General features: G+C 40.7%; 1 protein-coding gene across 1 annotated transcript; it reads right to left on the bottom strand.

The window, feature by feature from the left end:
• Window positions 1-429: 429 nt before the first annotated feature.
• ACBD7 (acyl-CoA binding domain containing 7) lies at window positions 430-9836 on the bottom strand. Its single transcript, XM_020777973.3, has 4 exons — window positions 9725-9836; window positions 920-1037; window positions 753-815; window positions 430-663 (listed from the first exon to the last, which is right to left on the bottom strand). Exons 1-4 carry the CDS (start codon window positions 9734-9736, stop codon window positions 590-592), a joined length of 267 nt encoding a protein of 88 aa, XP_020633632.3. The 5' UTR covers window positions 9737-9836; the 3' UTR covers window positions 430-589.

The raw sequence follows: 9836 nt of genomic DNA, 5'->3' as shown, positions 1-9836 counted from the left end.
ATTGGGTGGAATGCCCTCCCGACTGAGATTCATCTGGCGCCGACGCGGATGACATATTGGTGCCAGGTCAAAACCTTCCTGTTCCAGAAGGCTTTTAATTGAAATAATATCAGCTGTGGGTCTGATGGCAATTTTTAGAGTATATATTTTTAATTGCATTTTAATTATTTTGGCCTTTTATTTTGCCTTTTTATTATATTTTAAATGTTGTAAGATGCCCAGAGACTGCCAGAAGTTACTTAATGGAACATAGCAACAAATATTCAGTGAAAATCAGTTGCAACTTGCTTTTTGACATCTGGAAAAAAATCAGAGACAAATAACTGAGTTTTAAAAGTTCACAATGAAATATAAATTATATATGGAAGTTTGATCAGCATTAACCATAAAAGTTGTTAATCCATTAAAAAAATCCAAACAAGTCATGTATCAGGTAAAAAATTTATTGTAAACAAGTACTGTCTGCATCATAAAGTGTCCAGTTAAACAACTCATGATTCGTAAAGTTTTTTGTCTGACTGGAAATTAACAGTGCTCTTCTCTTCAAATTAGTCATTCACTACTGCCATTTAAGATACTTGGAAGAATTCTATATTCCATATTTCTCGATCATCCCGTTTGCTTTAGAAATATAAGCCTTCATGGCATCGTCCTTTGACAAACCTGTAGTGAAAAACTAGCAGTTATAACCATGTCTTATTCCAGGAAAATAACAAAACAAAAGGTTTGATATGGTTTACATTAATTATAACCTTTCTTAAGATTCCATGCTTCCCACTTGGCTTTGGCTTTCATATCTAGCATTCCAGGACAGTCTGTCAAGAAACAAGACACAAATAATTCAGTCAAAATCAACATATGTGTTTTAAAAATGCAGGGTCAACATTCATGTGGATTGTGTACGTGTGTCCAAAGTTACCAATATTAATGTCTCCCACAGTAGCCTGTTTGTAGAGCCCATACAGTTCTCTAAGTTCATCATCAGTAGGCCTGGTCTTTAATTTTCTAACATTTTCCGCAGCGTTGTCAAAGTCAGCCTGAAGAGAAGAAATAAAACAATGGGATCATCATCACTATAAATGACCACAAACTATTTTTGTAGAGTTTGAACCTTCCTTGACTGCAAAGCTTGGAAAAGTTACTTTTCAGAACTACAATGGTGCCTCGCTTTACGATTGCCCCGCATTACGATGAAACCACTTAACGATGATCTTTTTGCGATCGCAATTGTGATCGGAAAACGATGGTCTAAATGGGGGAATTTTGCTTTGCGATGATCGGTTCCCTGCTTCGGGAACCGATTCTTCACAAAACGACGTTTTCTGAACAGCTGATTGATGGTTTCAAAATGGCCACCGGGTGATTAAAATGGCTCCCCGCTGTGTTTAGGGACGGATTCCTCGCTTTAGAGGCAGCAAAAATGGAAGATCTTCGTTGGACGGTGAGTTTTTACCTCATTGGAACGCACTGAGCGGGTTTCAATGCGTTTCAATTGGGTTTTTATTTTTGCTTTACAATGTTTTCGCTTAACGGCAAGTTTCCTGGAATGGATTATCGTCGTTAAGCGAGGCACCACTGTACAGTTCTTAAAATCCAAGTCATCATGACACTATTTTCATTCAACATTTGCCTCCAAACTTAACTGTATGGTTGTTACTTCTGCTTTTCCTCTGTACTCACTCTGAACTACTGTTACTGCAGGGGTAGGAATTCCAGCACACACAAGCAGCATCCTCATTTTTAAAATTAACCATACATTTCTGAACACTGAAATAAAAAAAGCATTCTGAAGGGCATGAAGAATTTATAATTGCTTCTCTCCTTGCATCACAATCCAGACACACACATACATAGACGCCCATTATAATGGGACTGCTAATTGTTACTTCTTTGCAGAGAAGATGGGATGATGTTATAATGCAACAGCAGGAACTCTTGGCATTGCAGGCCAGATGTGGCTTGCTGAGGTTCCTCCCATCTGCCTGCAGGCTCCTTTTACTGCTACCTTTGCTCTGTAAACAGAGCCAATGAGGCTATTTAAAATGTGTAAACTGAACTCTGGTTTGCATATTAAGAAGGCGTTGCATGGAAGTAGATGGATTTTAGTTCACAGTTCCTCCATTTCTTGCCTCTTCTATTTTTTAAAAAAGGGATTAATTTCACATGGTCATAAAAATGGCTAGAATTAAAATGGATTCACCACTGAACTCATCCCGCAACGAGCAGCACCTAACTAAAGAGCCTCGTGGCGCAGTGGTTAAAACGCTGTACTGCAGCTAAAACTGTGCTCACGACCTGGGGTTCAAATCCCAGGTAGCTGGCTCAAGGTTGACTCAGCCTTCTATCCTTCCGAGGTCAGTAAAATGAGTACCCAGCTTGCTGGGGGGGCAATGTGTAGCCTGTATAATTAAATTGTAAACCGCCCGGAGAGTGCTTGTAGCGCTATGGGGCGGTATATAAGTCCAAAAAAACAAAAACAAAACAAAACACATCATTCATTTCTATACTCCTTTTTCTTAACTTTAGTCCATAAAATTCCCCATCCACCCAAACTGCACAACCACTTACTGTATTGTACTGTACATGTATCACCAGTGTTACTATGACATGTCAGGTGTAGAGCTCTTACTTCATCCTCTCCCAAGAGGCTCAGTTTAACAACAAAAGTGTTTTAGAACAATTTTTAAAATCCTGTTATAATCTCACTTCCTAGTGCTAACTGATGTGGCATTCTCATACAGTCTGTGTTGTAGCTGTATTTTTCTGTGTATAAGACACCTCCCACTTTTCTAACCCAAAATTAATTTCTTTGCAAGAAAGTGGTGGGGGAAGGCAGGGATCAAAGTGCTTTGATGATTCTTGCTTTTCCCCTCCATTTTCTTGCGAGGAAAGTGCTTTCCCCCTCCACTTTTTTGCAAGAAAGTGGAGGGGGAATGCAGGAATCAAAGCGCTTTGATCCCTCCCCCTCCTTACATTTATGTATAAGACGACCCTCAATTTTTAATATAAAGATTTTAGACAAAAGTATCATCTTATACACAGAAAAATACGGTATATGTGCAAAACAGCTGCATTCTGCAGAAGGACCATTACTAATAAGTTATTTTTATTATTTATTTATATTTATACCTCACCCATTTAGTGAACAAGCCACTACTCTATTTTCCAAGTAATCTATTACTCCCAGAAAGCGAGGTAGGGAGGCAGAATTAATATTGCAGTCCATGTACTGTACTACCAAAAAGATACATGAACTTGTTTAAAGCAAAGGCAAGGGGCCTCCCAGACACATCTAGGTGCCAATTGTAGAAATGATGGCCTCAATAGGCCTTTTGTCTGATCCAAAACTGTTCCTTTTGTATTCTTAAGAGATTGTCAGTTTCTGCTTCCGATGTCTTCTATTCCATTTCAAAAGCATGAAATACAGGTCCTTTCCTGTACTGTATATTTAGCATTTTTCTGAATATTCTGTCCTCATGTATAGATATGAACAGGGGAAAATAAATAAAATCTAGTGATTTTGCCAAGTGATACCCAAGTCAGTGCCCCCTCCAAAAGTTGCCAGATTGAAATTCCCATCATCCTTTACTACGGTGGCTAGGGCTGATGTGAGTTGTCCAAGAACGTCTAGATGGCTAAATGTTTGCCATCATTGCATTAGAGTCGACGCTGGTCTTAGTCCATCTTTGAGACAATGCGGAGAGCCCTGTTTGTTTCTCCTTATGTATCGGTATAAAACACCTTTACATTCCCTATCACTATCTTCAAAAAGTTTTTTAATACTCCAAAAAAATGGGAAAGGTCTGTTACAGTTCAACAACAAAATAGCTTTTGTATGGTAAAAGTGAAAATGATCAGGAAAGAAAGATAAAATTGATAAGATCATTTCTTTTCTACCACAGAGAACTAAACTGGGTATCCTCCAGCCTTCCATATGTCAGCTGATCCAGAGCTTGGAAAAGTCAGACTACAGCTCCCAGAATCCCCTAGTATACTAGTCTTGTTTTTTTATTTTCTTAAGCTCTGATTGCTGATCCATGCAGTGAAACTCCAGCACAGCATAGACCTTGAGTGAGTGAGTGAGTGAGTGAGTGAGTGAGTGAGTGAGTGAGTGAGTGAGTGAGTGAGTGAGTGAGTGAGAGAGAGAGAGAGAGAGAGAGAGAGAGAGAGAGCATGTGTAAAAGCTGCAATGCAGCTACTGAAGGCACATGGCATCATTCCAGACATATTTAATATCTGTGCTCTCAGTAGGTTGGGATTTTGTTTGGGAAATTGGCTTTGGTAACAATTTTTATTTTATGGCCTCCTTGGATACACAGTTTTTCCAATGTAAGATAACACGAAGGACAAGTTATGTTGCAAGGCAGGAATTCTGTGAAACTGGACTTTTCATAGGGCTGAAATTTAAGATTACTTAACAGCACAATTTTATGCAAGTCTATTTAAGCACAGCAAAGTCTAACACAGCTTATCCCAGATAGGAGGGTACAAGATAGCAGATGTAATGCAAATTTAATTACTCTGTTAATACTGTGATGATTCGTATGAGTGGTTAAAAGGGCTGTCACTAATTAAAGCCTTGTTTATGGATGGCTCAAAAATGAGAACATTAATTTTTTAAGATAATTATTCCTGGGATGATCTGGGATCCATATGGGTGCTACTATACATATGGTTGTTCATTGAGTTTTTCTTGCTATAGAATTTACAATGAATACGGCAAAGTTGGTTGCCCTGAGTTCTATGTAATGACGACCAAACATGGAAGGAAATTTAATAGTTTTAAAGTCAGCTATCGTCTTGAACTGAAAAAGAAGATTCTTTCATCCCCTCCACTCAAATTCAGGATGCAGCTTTCATATCCACACCAGCGACAATTTCTAAGGACAAAAAATGGTGGCTAAATGTACCCAGGACGTTAAGGACAGAAGAGGTACATTTCAGTGAATAAACTCCCAAAGAGAAGGGGAGGGTTTATATGTACTGTACATGTTCTATAAAGAGAATTTAAAGGCTGCTTTTCATTCTGCCAGGCTCCAAGATTTGCAGATTCAGAGGATTCAAAGTGACCTTGAGCCCTGTCATCTAGCTAAAAGAGATGATAAAGAGCTCTCTGGATCTCACATCTCCATTGGTCTGAAACCTTATGTACCCCCAGTCTTCCTATCTACATACATTTGCCCTGATGGAGGTATTTTGGTCAGTCTAGATGGGCGGCATATAAATGCAATAAATAAATAAATAATAAAAATAAATAAAATAAATAAATCTGTGTGGATATATGAACAATGAGATATGTGCATTGTGCAAAGTTCATGTGGCATCAAATTATACTGTCAACAATACCAGTCAGGCTGTAGCTAAACATTCTCACATCTTCAAGTGAAACAAAGATCAATTTAAAGATCACATCTATTTTTAAAAGATAGCAAGGACCTAATCTTTAGAATCAGTAAGGAACATTATGGCAAAGGCACTGGGAAATAGTCTAATTTAGTACAGTATACATTTTTCCAAGTATGCATAATGCCAATACTAAAAGCCACTGTCTAACCAATTTACTCCATCCACTCTGACATGGGGCTGTCAAAATTCCGTTCCCACAACCTCCCTCCTCACAGAGCACTGAATAAAAGGAACAAGCATAGGACATCACTGATATGAAACAATGGGCCACTGTGTTCCATTATATGATCCAGAGCTCTTATAAAATGCAGGACCCATTCTTCATTTTTTTTCCTGTTTGTGTCACCATGATACCATCATTCATTCATGCTATCCTATTCTAACCTACCAATAAGAAAAATGCACCATTACAAACACAATCACAAAGTTACTTTTGCATCAGTTTCATCCTCCCCCCACTTCCCTTATTTGTATTACTCCTTTATTAATATTACACGATTTATACAGTCTTTTCTTCCTGTTGGATCCTGCCTTAATCATATAGTTAGAACACGGTCCTTTGAAAACCAATGGTTCCTAAGTTAACCTGGATCCAACATATAAAGTTTGCACCAGAATGACAATATTTTTGTGTTTGTACAGTGACCAGTTCTACTGCCATTTAAATACTGTGTCTAGAAGCTATTTAAAAATATTTGGATCCCTGTTAGTTGAAAATCAAACTAGTAACAAATAACTACTTCATTTGCCCCTAAGCACTGAAGCAGGCTCAGCAGGATTTTTTTTAATCTTTAAGAAGCAAGTGCACACAAACCCTGCATTTATTAAATGCTGTTTTTAAATGCACCCCTCCATCAGCCAATCTCCACAATCTCAAATACAGTTCTCAGAAAGTAAGCCTCTCTTGGCCAAGGGGTACCTTACTTCCAAATAACACACAGCAATTAACCAGCCTATGGCTGTCAACATTTTGCATTGTGGTGCACTGCAAACTGCTGAGTCTGTGTTTTTGTAGCAGATCCTAACACAAAAAAACCCACACTAAAATGAATCTGTTAAGAGTTCAAGGTGTCACACGCCCTTGCTCTGTGTCTGTTTTCCTACACAGGATAAGGAAGTGCACAACAATCTTTTGGGAGTGAGGTGGAATTCACAATGAGGATATTTAATTTAAAAAACCAAAAGATAAACCACCGTTCTGCCAAGAGAAAAACATGCTAACATTTCAAAAAAAATTAAATCTCAAACCTAAATCATTTCATTACACTTTTTATATCTGGATGAAGTTACAAGAAAAGTGCCAGTGGCCATTAGCATTTCAGCTGCAATACACAGCTGTGGCTTGCATTTAGCTACCTCCTTCCTCTCCCTCTAAAAAGCTGTAAATTCCATGCATGTTACACAACAATCGTACTTATTGTTAAAATCCCCTTTTGGAGGATGGAGCCCAGGCAAAGCTGCTGAGTTACTGGATATATTTTGATTTTGAAGGATTAGGATAATGTCCTTTCTGCATCCCTCTCATTTTCTACCAGCCCTCTTCCGCATGAAACTGAGACCAGTCCAGCAGAACAACTAAGAAAGGGCTGAGGTTTGCAAATCAGTAAAAGCAGCTTTCACGCACTTAGCAGGCTGCAGAGAAGCACCTGCAGAGAATTCCAAGAGAAGGGGAATCAAAAGCATCCTCCACCCCAGCCAAGCAAATACTGTCTGCATAATCTGGCAGTCCCGGAGTCCAGAAGGTTGCTCTGGAGGAAGCTCTATGCGCCTCACAGACCACACTCGATGCAAAAAGATATTATCAGAGCATGAAAGTGGGGCAGCTGAAGACATACAGCCTTTAACACATCCAAAATCCCTAGAAGCCGCCAGTTTACTAATACTCCCTGAGATTTATTTAAAACTGAGGTCCCCGTCCAGCTGATCAGGCAGATCCCTGGTGCATCAAGCAATTCTATGACTCCTCTCTTGCAAAGGTACATAATTAAATTTGTGCATGCCCTTTTCACAGTGAAATGCACACCATCACCCCTTAAACTCACTTAGGTCCAATAAAATGCATGCCTGACTCTTATGACTTGTCACTCAGCCTTAGCTGAATGAATAAAACAGCCCTCTTAAAAACTCATTAAGTCAGGGATGAGACACAGGTAGCCTTCCAGGTCACAATGCAAATCCCACTACCCTTCCTTACACACTGGAGGTAATGGGAGGAAGCCTTCCCAGAGCTCCAAAGAGTTGCCTTTTGTTTTTAATTACAAGATGCTGGCTGCAGGATTATGGCAGTTGTAGTCCAAAAGAGTAACTTTCCAACTTTCCGTTGTTATGTCAGTTCCATTAGCAAAACCAAGCCAGGCACCCCTCCAGTGCTAAGCCAAGACCCTGGTTGCAGCACCACAGTAGAGCTGCCTCCTACGAGGGGGTGCTGATAAGTATTGAGCCTTTCCCAGAACAAATTGAGCTAGGAAGCTATAAAATGCAGGGTGTATTGGCCAATTTGTCTGTATTCAATGGTGCAAAAATCAACTACCTATGATTTTAACTTATCTTTCATATTCAGGTCCAAAGTGAACATGGCAGCACCTCCAGAAAAGTTCAGTGTGGAAGAGCATACAACCATAATCAAGTTTCTCCTGTTTCTCCAAGGGAAAGGTGCAAAGCAGATCCATGATGAAATGTCTCTAACTATGGGTGACAGTGGCCCTTCATATGCAACAGTTAAACGTTGGGTTGTCAATTTTTAAACTGGACATTTCCGTATTGAAAGTGAGAAACCCAGTGGAAGGCCTGTTTCTGTCTCTGTGCCTGCAAATGTGAAAGCTGTCCATGACATGATCGTGGAGGACTGCCTAATATCAGCCGAAAGTATTGCTATATATCTGAGAATATCACGTGAGAGAGTTGGTGCCATTATCCACAACGACTTGGAAATGAGAAAGCTGGCAGCAAAGTGAATCCCCAAACTTTTGACAACCGAACAAAAGAGGAAACGTGTGGAGTCATCAGTGGCTGTTTTGGAACATTTTGCAAAAAATGAGTCAGATTTCCTGGTCAAACTAGTAATTGGTGATGAGACATGGATCTACTGTTATGATCCTGAGACAAAGGAACAGTCTAAAGAATGGAAGCACAGTGGTCCCTCCAGGCCAAAGAAGTTCTGAGTGCAAAGATTGGTGCAGAAGCAAATGGCAACAGTTTTTTGGGATAAGAAGGGAGTTCTGCTGGTGGACTACCTCCAACAGGGTTCAACCATCAATGCAAAATATTACTGTGCTTTATTGACAAAGTTGAGGCAAAACATCAAGGGAAAACGTTGAGGAAAGCTCTCCAAAGGTGTCATCCTCTTGCATGACAACACCTGATCACACACTGCAGGTGAAACAATGACAAAACTGACCTACTTAGGCTTTCAAGTAATGCCCCATCCACCCTATTCTCCCAACCTGGCTCCTTCTGACTATTATCTGTTCCCAAACTCAAAAAATACATAAAGGGACAACGATTTGGGAGTGTTCTGGAGGCAAATATTGCTGCAAATGAGTGGTTACACCAGCCATCGGAAGAATTTTTTTTGCAGGGACTTAAGAAGCTGCAGGACAGATGTCGCAAGTGCATTGACTTCCTGGGGGAATATGTAGAATAGTGTGGCAGTTACACTATTCTGCCTATGAGCACTGCCGCCTAGAGTTGGACACGACTGGACAAATTGTCAAGGGGGAACCTTTACCTTTAACAGCTTCCTACTTTTTCTGGGAAAGGCTCAATACTTATCAGCACCCCCTCGTATCCATATTACAATCTTGTTAAGTGCCGTAAAATCGCGCCCGACTTTTCGGATGCCTAATGGAGGTTCTTCAATGTTTGTGAGAAATCCAAGGAGTCGCTCTACCAATCCATTCCCCTGCCATAAATTTCCGTGAGCAAGCGGGGGTTCCAACCCGGGGATCCTCACCCCTTGCTTTCAAGCCCTCCATCCGCGCTGCCTGCAATCTTAGGTGGAAGCCAACCCGACAGCATCCATGGAGTTTCCTTCCCAGTAGACATGCCCTGGATTTTCACCACCAAAATTACCCTTTTCTCCCAATTACTCGCGACTTGGGTGAGCTGCTAGAGAGATCTTGAGGAGAAGGCGTATGGAGAAGGAGTACGGATGGGAGCGGGTATTTTGAGTTTCTGGTTTTTGATCATCCTACTGTTGGCTGGTGAAGTAACACCTCCTTCCCGGACGAGTGGCTCCCTCGCTTCTCAGACGCCCGGCTCCCAGTCCGCTCCTCCCGTCCCTGCGTCTCTCTCCTTTCCCCAGACCAGATTCTCTTACCTGGAGAGTCATCGTGATGCAGCGATGGACGATCCCTTAACTTTCCTCCGCGAGCAGCAGCCCTCCCGCAGTCTCACACCCCCACCCACCGCTTACTTACCCAACTCCGCCC

Source organism: Pogona vitticeps, chromosome 6, assembly GCF_051106095.1.
Source record: "Pogona vitticeps strain Pit_001003342236 chromosome 6, PviZW2.1, whole genome shotgun sequence".
Lineage (NCBI taxonomy): Eukaryota > Metazoa > Chordata > Lepidosauria > Squamata > Agamidae > Pogona > Pogona vitticeps.
This window is presented reverse-complemented; position numbering and strand designations above follow the sequence as displayed.